Source organism: Aythya marila (assembly GCF_965140915.1).
Source record: "Aythya marila genome assembly, chromosome: 1".
In the NCBI taxonomy this organism is placed as follows: domain Eukaryota; kingdom Metazoa; phylum Chordata; class Aves; order Anseriformes; family Anatidae; genus Aythya; species Aythya marila.
This window is the reverse complement of record NC_139042.1, coordinates 81342590-81362412: the sequence shown is the minus strand read 5'-3', so window position 1 is coordinate 81362412 and position 19823 is coordinate 81342590. Positions and strand designations below refer to the sequence as shown.

General features: G+C 40.9%; 1 protein-coding gene across 3 annotated transcripts in view; it reads left to right on the top strand.

Moving 5' to 3' along the window:
* Positions 1–19823, top strand: part of SH3KBP1 (SH3 domain containing kinase binding protein 1) — a 230026-nt gene that overhangs the window by 78341 nt on the left and 131862 nt on the right. For all 3 annotated transcript variants that reach the window (XM_082766890.1, XM_082766889.1, XM_082766891.1), the window contains one exon: positions 4459–4582. In XM_082766890.1, the coding sequence (XP_082623016.1) occupies positions 4459–4582 (124 nt within the window). The remainder of the gene's footprint in view (positions 1–4458; positions 4583–19823) is intronic.

Genomic DNA, 19823 nt, shown 5'->3' with positions numbered 1-19823 from the left:
TCTTTGCACGGGCTAGGAAAAAACGTAGCATTTTGTCCTATGAAGGTTATACCGGGCACTGCCCCAAAATCAAGCATAAAAAGGTACCGAAGATGAGTTTAGAGATACTTTTGAAGCTGTTAGCCCTGTTTACAGGCAGGCTGTGTGAGAGCTGCTCACCTTGCAGAAACATCTCAGTAGCTGAGAAGTGGGTGAGATGTTTGTGGTGGGGTGAAGAGCACTCAAGGATCCCTCTGAGCCCCCTCCTCCTGAGGCTCTGTCCTCTGTGTGGGTCTCTCTGTGGACATTTGCCTCGTGAACTTAGTTCTGGACGGGGCTGTCTCTGTCTCTGAGTCTGGTCCGACTGGTGTCACCACAGGGATTCCTAGCGAGGGTGCTCATGCTCTGTGGCTTGGAGGAGATGCTGTGGATGTCCTGCAAGATCTGTCCGGTCTCCCTTGCCCTACTCAAGAACAGACTGGCCCATAGCGAGTGGCGGTTGTAGCTAATCAGGGTGTGACTCTGTTTGCTGTAGTCAAAACACCACCAGAAACCAGCCCAAGAATCCTAGTCAGAACAGAACAGAGCTAGGACTAGAGCTGAGAAGAGGAGACGAAGAGAAGAGGAAGAGAAGAAAAGGGGAAGAGAAGCTGTTTCCCAGCCACTCTGGTCCCAGTCTGTGCCTGTGAGGTATTGAGGTACACTGAAGTCCTTGCTGGCAGGCAGCTAAGTCTAGGTTGATTTTTTCCAGTATGTTAGAGCAATATATAACATAGTAAAGTTTCTTTCCTATCCTGCTTCTCTCTTTGCATACACAAGCTCCTTCAAGAAACAGCAATCCCTGAACTCACAACTGGGTTATCAGTTTCTGTACATCTTGTGTTAGCATTGTAAATTCGGCTGTTCCTGAACCACCCATGGCAGACAGGGAGGTTCCTAACTCCCACCTGTCCTAGGTGGAAGATTGGTTTCTACTTCTTCTTGTACATGGGATTTCTTCTTTAAAATACGTAATATGTGCAAACTGTAACCTGAAACCAGAATCAGAAATGTCATATATTGGGGAAAGTTCCCATAAACCACCTTTGATGCTTGTGTTTTTGGAAGCTCATTTGTCCATGCTTTCCTCCATGGTAGACTTCTGTTCCACGCGTTTTAATCTACAATGAGTGGCTAATGTAAAGAGACCTCAATAATTATTACAATTATTACTGATGGAACATCAAGCTTTTGGGGCTTTTATACTTGCATCATTTATCAAATATGCAAAGTAATCATATTTCTTTTTGCTCCATTTGTCAAGCAGAAATACAGGCTTTGTTAAGACTTTATAACATTTTAGGGTAATAACCTCGTTTTTACAGCTTTTTTTACGGCAAGTAAGAGTGGGGATAGGTATCAATGGCTATGATAACTTCTGAATGTAACAGCACTAGAACCTTTTTCTCTGTCCTGAGGATAAGACGCATAGCTCAGCTTGTATGGCAAAATCCTCTGTCCTGCCCTTCCCTGGAGTCTCACCTCATGCATGGGGCTGCCTGATTTGCTTATTTGCCACTTATTTGCTGTCTTGTTTGCTGAGCCGTGCCCAGGCACTGCGTGGGAGAGGGCTGAGCGATGTGGACAAGGAGGCACACGAACAAAGAAATGGTATAGACCGTCATGGGCAGGGCCAGTGTCCTGGCTCTGTTTGGGCCACAGCTGACAAAAAAACGTCCCAAAATCCTAAGTTCTTCAAGGATGAGCAGTGTAGATGAGAAGATAGCACTGAGGCAGAAAGAACATAACAGAGACAGGGTTAAGGAGAGGATGCAATACCAGCAGTAATGTTTGCTGTGGGTTACAGCAGCGAGGCTGCTTAAGGTGTGTGGACTTTATTTGGCTTTGTTTGAGTGTTTTTAGGTCTTGTGCCGTAGACTAAACCCAAGAACTGAAAAAGTGGACAAGTGGCTTAAAGCTGGCATAAATTTTCTGTTGCAGCATGTGGGCTGAGCTTCTTTGATAAGGGTTTAGATAAGGGCTTCTTAGATAAAGGCTTCCCCTATTTCTAAATATGAGCATGTTTCTGCTAAGGTTTTAGCTTAGTAAAGCTTCCTTGTTTTTTGCTTGATTTCTGTTTCATTATTTAGGTAATTTTCCACTTGTCCTTTACATTCCCTCCTGGATCTGTAATTTCATGCTGCTGGGGCTGATCCCATGTAATGTTATTGTGGGCACTAGCTATGAAAAATAGCCCTTCTCATGAGCACCAAAGGAAACACTGATGCCTAAACTAGTACCAGAAAGGTAGAAAAAGATGTAATCCTTAGCGGATTTGCGTGGCTGCAAGATTGCTGTATCTTCTGTATGAGTTTTGACTTAGTGTACACTCTGCATCTTATCTTTTTTCCATAAATACCAGATGAGAAAGGAAGTGTAGGCCTTCCCACCCTTCAGCCAAATAACAGTGTTTGGGAGTTGTCTTGTTGTATTCCTGTTTAGTATTTTTTTTCAGGAGCAAAATATTGCTTCCTCAAAACCTGTCAGCAGCAATGAAGGCACTGGGGTCATTCATCTGCAGATTTCAGCACACAGCACTGCTTTCTCTTACGGCAGACAGTTTTCTCAGTCACTTTTGAAGTGGCAAATAGGATTTCCAAAATAAAAAAGATCATGCTGTTGTTTCAAAATTTGTGAGTTGAGGTTTTAACATCATGCGGACAGAGAATGGAAAGTATCACACTAATGACACACAGGAAACAAATTCTGGCAACATGGGGTCTTCTGTAGGCTACGTACTTGTGGTCCTGTTCACAAGAAAGAGTGCCTTTTGACTCTTAAATTCTGTTTAAACTGTAGATTATGTTTTAATACACTGACTTTGTCACCTAGCTGCAAAATAGATTTAATACTTCAATATGACAAGATTGGGGCTGACTTATATTATATTTTAATTTTTAAGGCTGCAGAAAAACCCTCTTGGAATAATGCATATGTCAGTCTAGACCACTTTTCAGAAAGTGATTTAGTTTTCTACTAAATGTTCCTGCACTGTGATGCAGAAGAGGGCAGCAAATGTGTGAGAGCTGAGTGATCTCTCGAGGTAGAAGCTTCTTTTTTACTGGGGGAAGAGTCTTCCAAAGCCAGCACCTGTCCCCAGTGCCCGCTCAGTGTAGAGGATCTCATCAGGATCGCAGGTGACACCAACAGGGGAGGGCCCAGCAGACATGCTCAGAGGCAGGGCTGCTGTTCAGAGGGACCCAGTCAGGAACTTTATGAAACCCAGCAAGGACAAGTGCCGGTTCCTGCCCCTGGGAATAGAGGAATCTCTGGCCGAAATACAGGCTGGGGCCTGATGGGTTTGGGAGCAGCTCTGTTGAAAAGGGCCCGTGGGTGGTGGGCAGCAAGCGGACACGAGCCAGTCATAAAACACATCAAAAACAGCGTCCTGAGCTGCATAACCGGCACACAACCTTGGCTTGACTTCGCACTTCTTAGTCTACATCCAAAATACAGCAGCCATTTTTGAGTCTGTCAGTACCTGAAAGGTATTGACAAACTGGAGCAAGTTCTGCGGCTGTGGGAGCCGGAGTGCATGGCCTGTGTGTGGGGAGGTGCTGAGGGAGATGGGCTTGTTCAGCCTGGAGAAGAAGTGGCTTTAGGGGGACCTCCCAATACATAACGCAGGTTATCCAGAAGACAGAGCCAGGCATGTCTGGAGGTCCCTCCCTGCCCAGGTGGTTCAGACCTAGGGCAAAGCTTGGAGCCAAATTTTACCTTTTTTTTCCCCCTTAATCCTTGTTAGATGGTTATAGGCAAATGGCTTTGCCTCTTCAGTGTGTCAGTTCCCTGCCTGTTGGTTCACTTTCATGAAACTTCACCCCACCATGTATTTTCTCTGTGTGCTGCTGAGGGAGGTGATCACCTTAAAAGGTATTCAGTTACAAAATGTGTTAGTGTTAGCAACGGCTCTGACAGCAGCTCTATACGTTTCTGCCAATTATGGTAACATTTGTCATGTTTTCCTATTTAATATTTTTCTTCCTGCTATGGTGGTTGTTTCTGTGAGCTTCTTGACAGAGGGGAGGCAGACTTAGCAGCAGGAACACTGAACCAGGCAGGTGCTGCCTTGTGTGTCAAATGTACAGCTAACGGATGGATAACCCGATTTTCTTTTCACTAGTTAGCTTTGGTAATCTTTACCAAAGAGGTTTGCAAAGCTGTCCTACAATTCTCATGCAGAAATAAGAGATTAACCCCTTTTAAAAAGAAAAAAAAAAAAAAAAGTATTGGTTGGAAGAGTCACTGAAAATGGCTTTCATTTTGTGGCATTTCACCTTGTATACAAGTTTGGGGTAGCATTAGAATAATCAGGGGGTTATATATAGAAGTTTTAAGAAATCATGAAACCTTGAGATTTAGAATATTCTGTAACACTTTTTTTTTTTTCTACTGTTTCTTCTTTTTCTTCTCCCTCTCCACTTGCCTTTTCTAATGCAGGAAATAAAGAAGGATATGAAGAAAGAAAATATTGCCAACAAACCACCAGAGAAGCCTATAAATGAAGTTTCCAATGGAAGCCCTTTACTGTTGTCTGAGACAATTATTAGAACCAACAAAAAAGGTAAAGTATATGGAAGCTTAAATGCAGATTACATTCAGACCTTTAAAAGAACGAAATGTAACCCTTCCTTGTTTCTAGAACTAAAGCTATAGTTTATTTAACTCTAAAAGCATGGCAAGAATATTAAAAATTTCTCATTCTTCTCTTAGACTGACATACAGATGCATATATCATGCCTGGTATTTCCACATTAATTTGCACAGACATCCCTTTCTTCTTACAGAAATCCTTCCTAGATATGTTTAATTAAGGAAAGCTGTATGACCAGATTACTAAAAGTAATGAACTGACAGCTTGCATATATGGAGCTTTTTGCACGGTGATGTCAGTCCACGTTCATGTATTCACATTGTATTGGGATAGAGGCTGGTTACTGACGGAGAAAAATTAAAAAAAAAAAAAAAGTGGAAAATGTAAAGCTTAATGCATTATTTTCCTGGGAAGTGCCTATCACTGTCTTCCGTTTCAGATTGCAATGTGTGCTCTCTATGTCTGGCTTGACTCCCAAGGTGATCCCTATGTAAGGAATCTCTCTGAGCATATGCCTATGTAAGGTTTTGAGTTGCTTAAAGGAAAGGCTCCAGATCTTCTGTCTCTTTCCCTAGCTTCCAATCCCACTCTCAGGAATGTCAGAACAAAACAAAAGGTTGGCAATAGCTGGATTTTTCTTTAGGTTATGTTTATGCTGCAGTTTGTTTGTGGGAGAAGGACTGTCTGTGTGCAGTAGATGGCCTTTATTTTTCCCAGAGAATGCACCAGACAGTTTCTTACTTGCTGTCTTATACAGAATAATCTGCTGTCATTAATCATTGCTGTAATGTAATTTCCATTTCAGTGTGTCTTCTGGACTGTTAGGGCTATGCACATGGAAATTTTTCCTTGTGTATTATGATTGAGTATTGTATTTGGGATGGCAGTTTGGCTTGAGGTCTTAGACCTATGGTTTGCAACTGCAACTAAGGAAGATTTAATAATTTCTGTAAAATGTATGACTTCCTTTAAAATGTGAGGGGGAGTAAACTCCACCTCTTTTGCAAGGAGTAATGTCCTCTTAAAAAATAAAAATTAAAGAAAAATGGAAATAAATCTCAGAAAGCCTTGTCTTTTGTGTTTGTAGTGTCATCCTTGAATCTGGAGACACGTCCAACATTTCTGCTTTGGGTCATAGGTTTTTCAAGCAACAGCAGAATTAAATTACCAATATTTTTTTTTTTTTTTCATGGCTGCTATACAGAACCATATGAGTAGTTGTGAAATTATCTGGGGACTAAGTCTGTTCCATATTGCTTTAGCTGCTATTTGGAGAAGGCTAATAGCTGTGGCAGATGCAGAGATTCGGTTCAGTCACAAGGGGATAACACTCCAAATACAATACGAAGAGCTGAGTCTTTCTCCTCCTCTTTCTTCCCTCTAACTCAGAAACTGTGAAAGATTCAGAAGATAAATAAAGTTCTCTTTTTGTCCTTGTAGCTGGAGGAGATGAACTTCATATTTATTGAAAGGAGAATCAGCAAAGACTGGTATCAAGATCTGTACCTTGAGGAAGGGGTTAGGTGTGGAAATCACGAGATCTCATATTAGGATGTTACTGTTTTGAATTTCATTAATGGGGATTGCGCTTTTCATGGCTACCTCTACATAGTGTCAGGGTTGGTAAATTTATTTTGTCTGCTTCTCCATGGCTATTTCCATTGCTGCAGAGCAAGCAGTTGCAGTGTGCCGTACTCTCCTCTAGCAGCATAGCTATGGATGTACAGAGCTAAGGATGCACAGAGCATAACGAGGCCAAGAGAGGTTTCCCTCAGTTTTCCATGGTCAGTTTGAGCGTGATGCCAAAGTCTTCTTGTTCAAGTGAGGGCAGCTAAGCAAGTAGCTACTGTTGCATTCAGTAATAAAGAGTCTTCTAAGAGCTGTGTGGCAAATAACTCCCTCCATGTAGAAGGAGTTGCAATATTTAGCTGAAGAGGGAATCTTAAATGCCACAGGGATTCTTTTCTTCAAGTGTCCTTGTGCTGCGATTTTTAAACAACCCTATCTCAATCTGTTTACTGATCACAGAATGTGACCTGACCTGAAAGAGAGTACTTTTTTCCTTCTTCTTGTTAAGAAGGGAAAAGGAGAGGGATGTATCTAAAGATCTGTAGCCACTGTTCGGCAGTGAAAATAGTCAATCTGATTTATTTGCTTGGGCAATGTAATTTTGCTGTTTGGAACCTCAGAGCAGATCCAGTGATGTAGGCGTGAAGTTTTGATGTTTCTACTACCAAGATGATGGGAAGTGCTTTTCTATGGCTGTGGTGTTACTTTGTGTAGTTTTGCTACTTAAATTGGTTGGCCTCAAATAAGTGGCAGCACTTTAGCAGGCAGTGACATTTTGAGCAGAAGAATCTTGGCCTCTTGGGCTGTTGGCTTGTAAAAAGTTTTTCCTTGAGGAATACTGACAAGTGTCCAGCAGTGGTATTCAAGGAAAATAGATAAATTATTTATAAGAAACATTGAAGTAGGTAAGAAGAGAATGAATTTCAGAATAAAAAAGTTGTTATGCATCCAACTTTGTATCTTGTTTCTTCAAGTTAATTATTTCTAAGCACTATGTTGGAATTAGGGATTCCTGTAATAAATTCAGTGAAAAATTGGAATGCTTCTTGTAAAGGCTTGTGTCATCAAACAGGTAATGGCGATTGCTTTTGTTGGTCACAGATGTAATCTAGAAATAATTTAAAGTTGGCTTAATGCCACCAGTAGTAGCCTACCCATGTTAGTACTTCCACTACATACTGAGGGCATCAATTTGATTGTGGTATTTTTAGTTGTAGATTACTGTCCATCAGTTACCCAGGTTTTTGTTATAAAGACCAGGAGAAGATTGACCAGGATTTTTTTTTGCCTGCTTTTCACTGAGAAAATTAAGAACATTTCTAATCCTTTATTGTTTCTTGCTGACCGTATGTATTAGTGACCTAACAGAAATGTACAATAAAAATGACTGCTGTGGTGAACATAATTTAGGAAATGGTGCTATTCTTGGCCTTCATGCATTTGTGAGAGTTAATATTTTTTAGGGATTTCTTCTTTTTTACAGGTTTGTATGATCTAGAAGTTAGGGCTACACCTAAGAAATAATGATTTTATTTTCTAGCTCTGCCACAGAGTTCCTCTGTAACTTCCATTAAATCGTTCTGTTGGCCAAATTGCCACACATGAATTTTTCAGTTATTAATGTGTATTGATTTTTTTCTTCAGATAGGCAGAGTTTTTCTGATTAACTGCAGTGGCATATCTAAAATTACTCAAAACTTCCAGGTATTTCAGCTATCTCTTCCTCAAGCTACCTGTTAGCAAAACTTGGGTTATACCTGCCTGGGTAATGCAGAAATCTGTTGGGATCATGCATGGGGGTGATGGTAATTAAAATCTGGAAAACAGAGCATTTTAATATAGTGTTCCAGTGTTTTCGTGCTCTGCTGCTGAAAGGTTCAGAAAAGAACTATTTGCTCAAGTGTAGAGGTGGGGTAAGGGAAACATTAAGTCATCCTTGTGTGTTCCTTGACAATTCCCAGGGCTGCACCAGCTCTAGGCAGTTTTGATGGGTGCTTCAGGTGCTGCTCCATCTATTCCTGCCTAAGGAAAAAGGCCGAGGCACTGAATGACTTGTCTGAAATTGCATGAATGTGAGCTGTGGTTGTCTTGCTTATGCTATGCCAGAACCTGGAAGAGACCATTCTTAGGCTTCTTCCTACAGTTCATATGCCAAGAAAACCCTTTCCTGGCTAGGTGTGGGTCTTTTGGTGTGTCTTTCCACAACTCCAGAATTTTTGCTTGGCATATAGAACTATTGTTCTTAATCTTCTGTAAAACTGAATGTAATATATGTATATATATCGTTGGCTTTAGTTAGAATTGGCATTGTTGTACCCTGTTAATAACAGGTTAGGAAAGCCTTTTATTTTCCCTTAGAGCATTTTCACATTGGTTTAAAGAAAAAAAAGCAAAATTATTGCTATTGTTACTGTTACTAAATATCATAAGAAAATTAGTCAGGTCTTGGAACAGAAAAACACTGGAAGACGTCTCTTCTTTTTTTTTTTTTTTAATGCTTTTTCCAACATGGTGGAATTCCATCTTTTCCAACTTCCAAAATCTAAAAACAGATCCAAAGTTGTGCAACTATTTCGGATCTGCATAAATTCAGTACGATCTTCAATCAGCTATAAAGGTACACTATGGAAACTTGCATGTAAGGAGCTTAAGTGTTAAACGGCTATGGCTTACTTTGTGGGAGTTTTGTTCCGATTTTGAAGTATTCCTTATTCGTTCTCTGCCTTATTTTCTGTATCTTGGTATAATGTATTTGGCCTATACATAGTTCAAATTGCAGTACTGGAGTTGATAGGCTGTATTTTGCAAGTAAACTAACAACAATCGTTATACATGTAAAAATATTTAAGGAAAAGATACTTTGCCGTGCCAGATGTATTTGTTTTGTATAAACTGTAAATGCAGTCAGCACTGAGGTTATTCAAGCCAGAAAATCTGGAACAGCTCATCATGTGTTACATATTCTTAATCGGAGCCAAGCACTGAAAGCAAGGAAATGTTTTTTCTAGTTCTCTTGAGAATTATTTATTTTACCTTCCACCCTACATTTAAATAATAAAGAGAACTTCCATCCTATCCTTAAAGGGGGAATTTGGTGAAAGTATCTCTGTCAGTATAGTAGGTTTATGTTACGAATAAATAACTGCCTGTTGTATGCAAAACTGCATTTAAGTCTGTTTTTGTAAATTTGAGAAACGGGAAAAGCTTTTTACAAGAAAAATGCTTCATCATTTGGTTCAACAGGGACACAAAGGGATAATTCATTTATGAAAAAGACAAGCTGACAGAGACGCAGCATCAGTGTGTTGCTTCTTGAGTTTTCTATTTTTTTAACTGATGTATGCGAGCTATGATTACCTTTTTCAACAGAAAGGCAAACCTCAAAATTTCTTTCAGAAAATCGTTTATCACTTAACCTAGTGCAAACAGCTGCTTTTTTCATGTGCCAGTCATGTGCTTGATGAAGTGTCTGACCCTTAGTATGCTCAGCTTTGGTTTCCCTTTCAAACACAGGAAGCTAGAAGGCATTAATCTGTCTTTTGGTTGGATTATCTTTCTGCTGTTTATATGTGTAGGCCTTCTTCACAGACAGGCTTTGGTGTTCCCTTGAAAACACTGCCAACTTCAGAGAAATAACAAGCATGGAAAAAAAAATCCTTTTAGTTTTTAAGAGCAGCTAATTGGTGTATAATCAGTATATAGTTTACACAGCTATGCACAAGAACATACTTCTCAGCCTATTAAGGTTAAAATATGCATACAACATATGATGCAAACCCAAAATGAGGCATAAAAATTAATCGTACAAGAAACTCGAATTCAGCAAAATATTTATTCTTTGCTTTTAAATACCATATCTATATATCTGTAAGTAGTCTCCCAGATAATACACGTTACTTTTAAAAGTACTGCTTCTTGAAAATAAATGCTTAGATGTTCTTTAGTCTTGGGTAAGCGTAACTTCATAGAAAGGCCAGGCTTTCAGTTCAGAGAGGCAGGAAAAGACATGAGTCTGTGTTGGGATGTGGGTGGTGACCAGAAAGAGACTGTTCACGTGTAAGGTGAGGTGTGTGTAAGATCTGTAGCAGATTAATGCATTTGTTGTGGAGGTCTGTGAAAATAGCTCCATCCCATGCCGAAGGATGGATCTTTACTTTTTCTCTTTCAACTCTCCAAAATGGAGAGCAACCTGTAGATGATGCATGGAAAAGTGATGAAGCTCTTTCGCATTTTAGTTTAATCTTTCTTTTCTTCTAATGTAAATAATCCCCAATAATGAAGGTGAGGGGAATATAGCTAATTTCGGAGCTGATGAATAAGATGTATTCTGTTGAGGGCAGTTGTCTAACGTGTGAGCATTGTTCCTTGCACTATGGGGCCATGCCTTTGGATTCAATATCCTTTTATATAAATATGTTTGTATAGCATGGGAAATCATAAAACAGTGCAATTTAAAATGAGTGCATTGTCTGTCCTAAACCGCAAAATGAGTTTAGTTCTTTTGGGATTTCTTTTGTAATTGTAACTATACTGAAAATCTGCCTAAAATAGGCTTATTCTGCAATACAGGGATAGGCGTTACACTTTATAAACTGGAGATTAGTCTGTTGACCATTGACATGGGTCTTTTTGTTTGTTTTGTTTTGTCTGGAAGAAAGATCTCAATGCTGTCTTCTTGGCAACAGTGGAACGGGTGCTTGCTTGTGCTTTTCAAGCAGATCTTGTTTCCAGCTCCTATTTAAGTACTGACTTAATATATTTAAAATGTAAACTTTTTTTTTCTTTGTTATGGTCAATTGCCACCCTGGTTTCACTTAAAGTCTCATTATCTATCCAGATTCCAATCGCTTATTCCAGTGAGATCATATCCTTTCTTGTCATATAAAGTGGAGTGCCCCCCGTCTTATTTTTTCCTAAGTGCTTACCCTTTCTTTACAATTGCTCCTTCCTGGTATTCTGCACAATGCACAAATGCTGAACCCTGACGTAGGCTCTGCAATTTTGCATAGTCGTATCCAAGCACTGCTGTGGGACCTTACTAAGTATCATGAGGCTCTGTGCAGGAGTAGCCTGTGAAAGTCAGTTGCAGAAATCCCTCTTGGATTGAATTGTAATTCCAAGATAACACTTCTCTCTGGGCGGTTTTCTTTGCCTAGATGGCAGTCTTCTTGTGCGTCATCTGGTTAGCTCTGGGAATCTCATTTATGGACTCTGCTGTAAAAACACCAAACTAAAATACAGCCACAAAGAGTTTACGATATATATGTGTGTGTGTGTGTGTGTGTATGTGTTACATATATGTGTGTATAAAAAACAATAAAACACACACATATGTATATGAAACAAGGTAACACATGACTAGAAAAAAGGGAAAATGCATTAATTGAGTGATTGGTGGCAGTCTAACTTTTTAGGTTTTTTATTGCAGAAAGAGTACACTTGTTTTAGTGACAGATTTAAATGTGGGTCTGTATTTGGCAATTAGGAGAGTGGTATGGCGAAAACCACTGTTTTGGAGATGGATATGGAGAAGTGGTATGGAAAAAGTGGTATGATGATGTTGATTTTAAAATTCAACAGGCAGTGATGAGTGCTGACATCAATGACAACGAAGCAGCAGAAGAAAACCTTTTCATACAGTCTGAAGAGATTTGGGGGATGGAGTTGTAGGAAAGGAATCAATGATCTGCATTCTGAGCAGCTTACAGATGACAGCTTACTGAAACAGGGAGGCGGTTCTGGAGGCAAATGAGGACATGAGTTAGGTTTGTTGTATTTTTGTTAAAGGTAGACCTCAGGTATATTTGTATCAGTGGGAAAGCAGAGATAAGTGAATTCTCAAGGAAGACATTGAAAGGGACCAGGTGAAGTCACCACAAGGACAGCTGAAAGAATTAAGGAAGAGAAAGCAACTACTACAGGGTAGGGATGCCTCTGGGAAGTATATACAGGAACAACGTAGATGTCTGTCTGAGCTCCTCCCATTAGGCTCACTATGTATTACCAACAGAGAAAAATAGGCTCTGATCTCATCCAAAATTGAGTCAAAGGAGTCATATCCTGAAAGTAATTGTCCTTTGACTCTGAGGAGAACATGGTATAGCTTGCCTGTATGTAAGCTGGATAACCCACCCTTTAAGTTTGTGCCTTTGACAAGAGCTATGAGAAGGAACTGCGAAGTATGAGCATGAGAGAAGTCTTTGAGTAGGTCTGCAGCTTTCCTCTGAAAGGGGTTGAATGGAGAGACAGAGAGAGAAGTAGGGAAAGTGAACTCTGGGGAATGAGCTTGGATTGCAAGAGAGAGATTGGGGTAGTTGGGGATGAAGAAATTTATTTAAAAGTGTGGTAGATCTGAAGGAGGATAAGGAAATCTGTAGTGTAGGAGTTCAGACTAATAACAGGATTTTTCTGAGGTGTCCTTCAAAATATACATGAGTAGAAGCTGAGAAGACAATGAGCTGGCCAAGTGTATCTTAGTACATTAAAAACCTGACTTTTCTGTATACACGAGCACAGTCAGGAAGACTCCATTTTACTGTCTCTGGAAGATTGCTGGAAAAGTGATTTCTGGAGTATGGGTAAAATATGTTTTAGTATACACACTGCTATATTTGATGTATGATACAATCTTCACCACAATGTTAAACAATCAGCAGGGAGTTACCTGTCCTGGAAAAAATGTCTCCTCTTGCATTGTCTCCTGGACTTACCAGGTTTCTGTAGTTATTTATCATAATATATATAACTGAGGATCTGAACGGCCAGTCTGGAGACATTCGTTTTTCTGGGTTGATGGCAGAGGAAGTGACTTGACCATTGAATTAAGATGCCTGAAATTTAATGAGATGAGTCTGGGACAGAGAAACAAAATGACTTCTAGAGAATTAAACCTCCTTTCAAGGCTGTTTCTATCTATACTGACTTCCTCTCAGACTCCTCTCAGATCACAGGTCCAGTGATTGTACGTTTTTACGAAACATAAATGGCAGATATCCTTTTTGGCCAGGCAAACTATTTGGGACCTTTATCCCAAAATGAACTTCTGATTCACAGACTGAAAAACAGAGGATCCCCAAACCTTTTGATATTCTTTTTACAAGTAGTTTATGCAAGTATCTCAAAAATAATCCACTAGAAGAAAGACTTTAACAATTTCATACATTTGCTATTCTTCTCTTTAGTAAATATGAATTTTTATTTAATCAGTTAGAGATTTTTTTCCCTACCTAAAACCTTTGCAGTATGTTTTACATCTCTGAAATATGGAAATCCCGTACATTTTCTAACAGTTGTGCTAGACTTAGTAGCTCACTTTCATCACAGAATGTGATAGTTGTCCAAAAGGTCCTAGTCAAGAGCAAATGTGTTATCAAATTCAGGTGCAGAATGTTTTGCTGTTAGCAGTTATCACAAAATCTCCTTTAACACAAGCCACAATCAATAAACTAGTACTAAATAGCAGAGCCTTTCTTGTTACAGTAACACCAGAAGCAAGAAGTCTGAAGCTTCCTGTTGTGGTAAAACTAGGCTTTCCCATCACAAAAGAGGCTGTTTATTTTTTCACAAGTTTCTGGAGAGAAGTGTCTCCCTGCTGCCAGCAGTTCCCTCCGTATCAATGCTGTGGGAGAAGTTCCTCGGCCTAGCAGGGCCCAGCTGCCTTTGAGCTCTGTCCATGACCTGCTGCCCCCAGACTCCAGCAGGCCGTGTCCATCTCCTTTAATCTTTCGTCTAGGTGTGGTGGGATTCGCAAGACCAGCACGGCTAACTTGATTTGGAAAAGTACAGGCTGACCTTTCTCCCCCATCTCCTTGCGTGACTTTCTGTGATTGAGAAATGGCAGAAGACAGGCAGGGTGGCTCACATGAAACCGAGCCTTGGAGTGAGTCACTGGGGGTCACTGCACGTTCCCCAGTGACCAGCCAGGAGTATCTGCGCCTCGTGGCTGGCTGCTGTGATAGAAGAGAGTCAGACTTCCTATTCTGTGCTAGAGAAGACAAAAAAAAGGAGCAACGCAGGGATGCTGTCAAGGAATATAAAACACAACCCGATCTGGAATGACAATTTGGGGTCAAGAGAGTGTACTTTTACTGTACAAGCTAATAACTTTTCTATGAGCCTTGAACTTTGCTTGGGTGCTTTAAGCTGAGTCAAGAACACTTGTCTTTCCTGGAGGTAGTCTTGATGAATGTGTAACTTCTGAGTTAAATATGCCCATCTTAGGCTGCTCTCATGCTGACAGTCAGGTGTGTAGCTCAGTACAGTTTTACCTTTGCCTGCTTGGATCACAGCTGGGGTGGTGCTGTGTTGCTTTTATGGGGATAGAGGATGCTGTGCTGGAACCAGGCGTGTGTGACTGGTGGCATCTTCCTTCCCCATCCGTAGGTGCCAGTAGGTACTGATAAGAACCAGTCATGTCAAGGTGAGATACAGCACTAATGAGCTTAATGAGGAAGCTGGAGGCCTCTGGCTCCTGTGACAAACATGAAAACCTTTGAATGATTGCTAGGGTTTTAGGTGAAAGGCAGTGCCTGTCAACAGCTCCCTTGGCTCTCCTTCACATTGTTCTTAACCCAGGAAGCATCCCTCTGTGCAGATGATTTGTGGATGTATGTGAAAGCTTAATGTAAATATATTTCTTTGTACTTTTTTTTTCTCTGACTGTATATTTTAAAAATAGCTCCATACCTTTTGTCTCTGCACTGGGACAGTGTGACTTGCGTTGCTGCTGTTGCATCACTTTGGTGCAGGAAACTTTTTGACTTCTGTGTACTTAGACCAGAAGAAAACTACAATCATGATTCAAGAGCTTCCCCTGCAGATGGAATGACATTTATAAGCCCAAATAGGGATAAACTTCTGAAGACAATGATGAGAATGTGCCCAGCAAAAAGGCCCCGTGACTGCTGTTAGGAAGGTTTGGCACTGTCTCGATGCTCTAAATGAGCTGAACGCTGTTCTGCTTAGAACTGCCCTGTGGGACCTCTGTGAACCAACTGCGGGTCTGGGTTTTGGTTGGGAGTGTGTGTGTGTATCTGTGCGGGGATTTAACTCTGAAGGCGTCTGGTGATTTAACAACCCATGGGCAGCTTGGCCCTACCATGCTGTTCTCTCACTCCCCCTTCTCAGAAGGACAGGTGGAGAAAATAGAGAAAAAAAGAAAAAGCTCATGGCTTGAGAGATAGGGAGCAGTTTAATTAGAGGAAAAGAAAACAAACAAACAAAGAAAAAAACAAAAACAAAGGCCACACAGAAGCAAAAGGAGAAAACAAACATTCTTTACTTCCCATTAGCAAGCGATGTTCAGCCACATCTTGGGAAGCAGGGCCTCAATACACGTAGTGATTGCTTGGGAAGACCAGGGGCCTGGATGATCCTTGAGGCACATTGTTTGTGCTGATTTATGATCTGTCATAGATTCTGTCAAACATTTTATTTCCAGGAATTGATACAGGTTTTAAAAACATCCTTCTGATAAAGTGATGTGCCTGGAATGAACTTTTCACTCCACTAATGTTAATTATTTTTCATACACACTGTAAAGTACTTTGATTCATCTGCTTAAAAGCCCCCAAAGTTAGGGAAATTTGCTCTGCCATAACTAGATATGAAAAACGGATATCAGGCAGTGCTGCTAATGCATGGCTTGGATTATTCTGAGTAGGATGGCATTATTAGCTATGTAGGCTTTCAGTTTTCAGATTCCTATATAATGTAGGTGCAGCGACTTGAGTAACAAGATAGTATGCATACAAAGGTATATTTCCTGTTTCTACTGGCATGATACTTCCTAAATTTTATTCGTTGAATATTTCATGAATCTTTCATCTTATTTCAGAATTTCTTCCCATACTGTCTACTCCAGCACTATCAAGATGCTCACGGCACGGAAGTTGTGCTGCTGTTTGTGGTGCACTGTGATGTACCCTACTGTTTACTGTATTTTTTTTACAGTTGTCTCACTGCTTTCTAATGCTATGTCACAGTTAAGATGCGCTAGTAATTTGCAGTAATTCCTATTCTACATTTTTCTGCATTTCCTTTTCAATTGTATCTGCTTTAGCCTGCTTCTTGCTTGGTGTTAATTGCAGTATCATCCTCTTTACAAATTCAGTGCATGTTGCTGACGATGGTTATTTTCTAAGCTCCTTCATAGGGTGGCTGTGCTCAACAAAGGGGTGAAACAGGGAGGTGTTGGCAAGTGGCTGACTGTTGCTTCTTGGCCCCAAGCACAAGATTGCGATATGGGAGATTATTATTAGCTGTCATACAGCAAGAGCCGTTCTTTCCTAACTTTGGTACCCACTTTATTTAGAAACTGAAACAGAGGCTAGCAGAGGTCCTCCTGGTGAGAAGCAGCTCACTGCAGTACCTGCATTCACTTGGAACAATACTGAAGTCAGCGTCAGCACGGTGCCATTACCGTGGTCCTCTGCGTGGGCTGCATAGCCCAGCGAAGCACTTCATGCTTGTTGCTGTGTACTACAGCATCTGCTGTGGGATGCATCTTCGTAAATTAGCCACTGAGGTCCACAGGCCACTCCAGAGAGTATGGGCACTGCAAGGCTCCTGGCCACCTGTGGCAGCTTGGGCTACATCTGCTCTCCCCAGCAATCCTTGGCTGCTCCAGAATCTGTTTCTGACACTCTTTTCTCTAGGGACAAGATTTCCTCAGCTTTGTCCAGCTCCAGCACTCAGCCTGGCGCCGTATTCATTGCTTGGATTTCTCGAGCCACGAGAAATTTTTCTTGCCACGAGAGAAGACAAGGGTAATGCTGCGTTGGGTGATCCACCAGGGTGTGGTAGGGTCTCAGCTGTCCAGCAGCTTGAATCTAAGCCATCACATACATTTAAGCATTTTTTTTTTAATTTTATTTTTACTCTGAGTCATGCATTTTCCTGTTGGCTGTCATCTTCTCTCCCTGGGGATCTTTCAATGGTAAAAATAACAAATAAAAATACCCTCAGACAAGCTTCAGTCATTAGCACCATTTGTTTTAAATACACTTAAATGCTGTATTTTTTTATTTCCCTGCTTCATTTAGTATTATAGATACCTTGTGACAGATTACAGATGTCCCTGATCTGTAGGCTGGTATCCAGCTCTGTATGAGCTGTAAAATGCAGCGTCAGCCATTATTACTTCGTTTGTGCAACTACTTGATATTTTGTCAGGCCTAGGAATACTTTGTGAGACTACTGACTCAGCATAGCGTTATCCTAAATTACGTGGGTCGTTGTTACTTCTGGGAATTCAGGAGAGGTCAGGAAGTGTCCGGGAAATGATTTAAATGAAAAAGCTCCAGTGACCTAAGGAAAACCAGTTTTGCTCACATGCCTGGCAGCTACAGGGGAAAACAAAAGTATTAAACATTGAAAAGCGAGCCTGAGGCTGTGCATTCAGAACCATGTTCAGCCAGCACTGCCACCAAAAAAAAAAAAAAAAAAAAAGCCATCTTTCCTCTATTTTTCTTCTTTCCATCCTCTGGTGCAGACATTTGGCTGCTGCGTGATGGGCTGGATTAGGAGAATGACCAGTGTTAACATTAAACTAGAAAAGTTTAAAAGGAAAAGTGCAGAGGTTGTTTTTAATAGTGGGGTCAGTTCTCTGCCCAGCTCTCCACACTGCTGCCCAAATCCTTCAGGAGGGAGAGGAGCGTTGCAGGGGCTAGAAGAAGCAGTGAGCAGCAGCGCTGCCTTTTCTTTGCTTGCCAATGAAGTTGTCCTAAAAGTGCTGTGAGATGGTGATGGTCTCTCAGGCTATTTCAGACATGGTTCATGGTCCTTGGTTAAAACAGCTCCTAAAGAAAACAGATGCTGTCTTTTCAGTTTGAGTGGTTTGTTGCTTTCCCCTTTGTCTTTCACTGGGGAGGTACAGGGCTTGGTCAGTGCCCCAAAAACCCAGCATCCAGTTGTGTATAGACCCCTTCTCCTCTGCCCCGCTTCTTGTGGTGGCAGAACATTTTTGGAAATGGATTTCATTACAGATGCAGCTGATATGAGACAGAGACCTATTTATTCACAACCTTTAACTTTGAGGAAGTAACTTGTAATTCGTGTAGTGAGTGTAATAGAAAGGAGGAACTTGACAGCTATTTTTAGGAAAAGATAGTGCTTATCCCAGCAAAACTAGAAAAGATGTAGAGACATTGCAGACTTTAAACCTAGACAGACTTTTTTTTTCCTCGGTTTTAAGGTGAAGGAGTTTCTATTCATGTGTTCCTCATTGACTGGTTCTCCAGTTATGTTTTTGTTTCTATTTAAAATGATATTCTTCTATGCCATTTTATGAAAATCACACTGAAAACAAAACTGGTAGTGTCAGAGAAATAGGAAAGCTAATAGAGTGCTTTCAAATGCACAACATAAGCTGAATAGCAGGAAAAACAGACTTTTTTTCCTAATTTCTGTAATTTACAGTAATTGTAACAACTAGATAAACAGTCTCATTGTAAAGTTTAATTAAATAATTCTGTTTCCACTTATACAACAAAACTCAAACTAAAGGGTCTGTTAAATCTAGAGGAAGATATTTACCTGCATGTTAATGCATCATCCGAACAGCTGACACAAGAGCTGTCCTGAAAGACTACAACTCAGAAGGAGAGGGTGAGCAGCCAGGTAGTGCCAGGTGTACAGATGCCATCAAAAGGGCTGCCAAGAAGGCAAGGTGTGAAACCAACCTGTCTGCCTTGCCTGGGATCAGAAATCTGGTCAAGCAGAGAGCTTGGAAAACATTTGTTTCTGAAACAGAAAATATTTTGTACCTGTGAAGGAAGAGTGCCAGTCAGGTGAAATTCCCTGGTGTATTGAGGTGGCTTAGTTTCAGGGACTGATAAATAACATTGTCAAGAGGAAGAAACAGTTTATGGAGAACAGAACACAAACAAAGAGAAGGCCAGTAAGCTAAAAGAAATTGTTTATTTCCACACGGACAGCTCCAGCGTGTTGATTGACGTGACAGTAAGGAGCCTTAGGCAGTGTCCAGGTGAAAGTTTGTGGAGGTAGCCCCGTGCTGAGATGCTGGAACAGGAGTAGTTTGTGTGAATGCTGCAGTGGGGGAAAAAAGGTAAGGGTTTGATGGCAGCTTCAGTAGGGTGTCTTGGATGCCAGTGCATTCTTGGAGAGATTTAGAGCTGTGCAACTGGATTTCAGGAATTAGTTAAATTGACAAGGAGTTTTCTCCTCACACAGATCAGAACTGGCACAAAGCTGTCTCCACTCACAGCACATCGTCAGGAGCAGAACTGGTTGTGGCCTTAGAGGCAGAGCCGAAGGGTGGTAGGGTGAAGAGTCACACAACTCTTCATGGCATGCCCAGATGTAGGGAGGAGGGCAATCTGTGTCAGCTGCTGGATGAGGGAGACTTGCAACTAGCAAGGTGACAGGCTTTGATGGGGAGTTCTGCACAGAGAGCTCGCCACAGCTGGTGGCTGTGCAGCTTAGAAGATGGGATTTGGAATGGCCAAGTAAGACCATGTTATTTCTCTACAGGAATGCTTCAGTGTATAATTAAAAACCCACTGAAAGCTAGTAAAAAACCTGAAAATACAAGGTAAGTTAAAATCATTAAAAATATGGTTGCCAGTAGATGTCTTGAGTAAGAAACAGACTGCTTATTTTCTTAATCAGTTACTATTCTGAA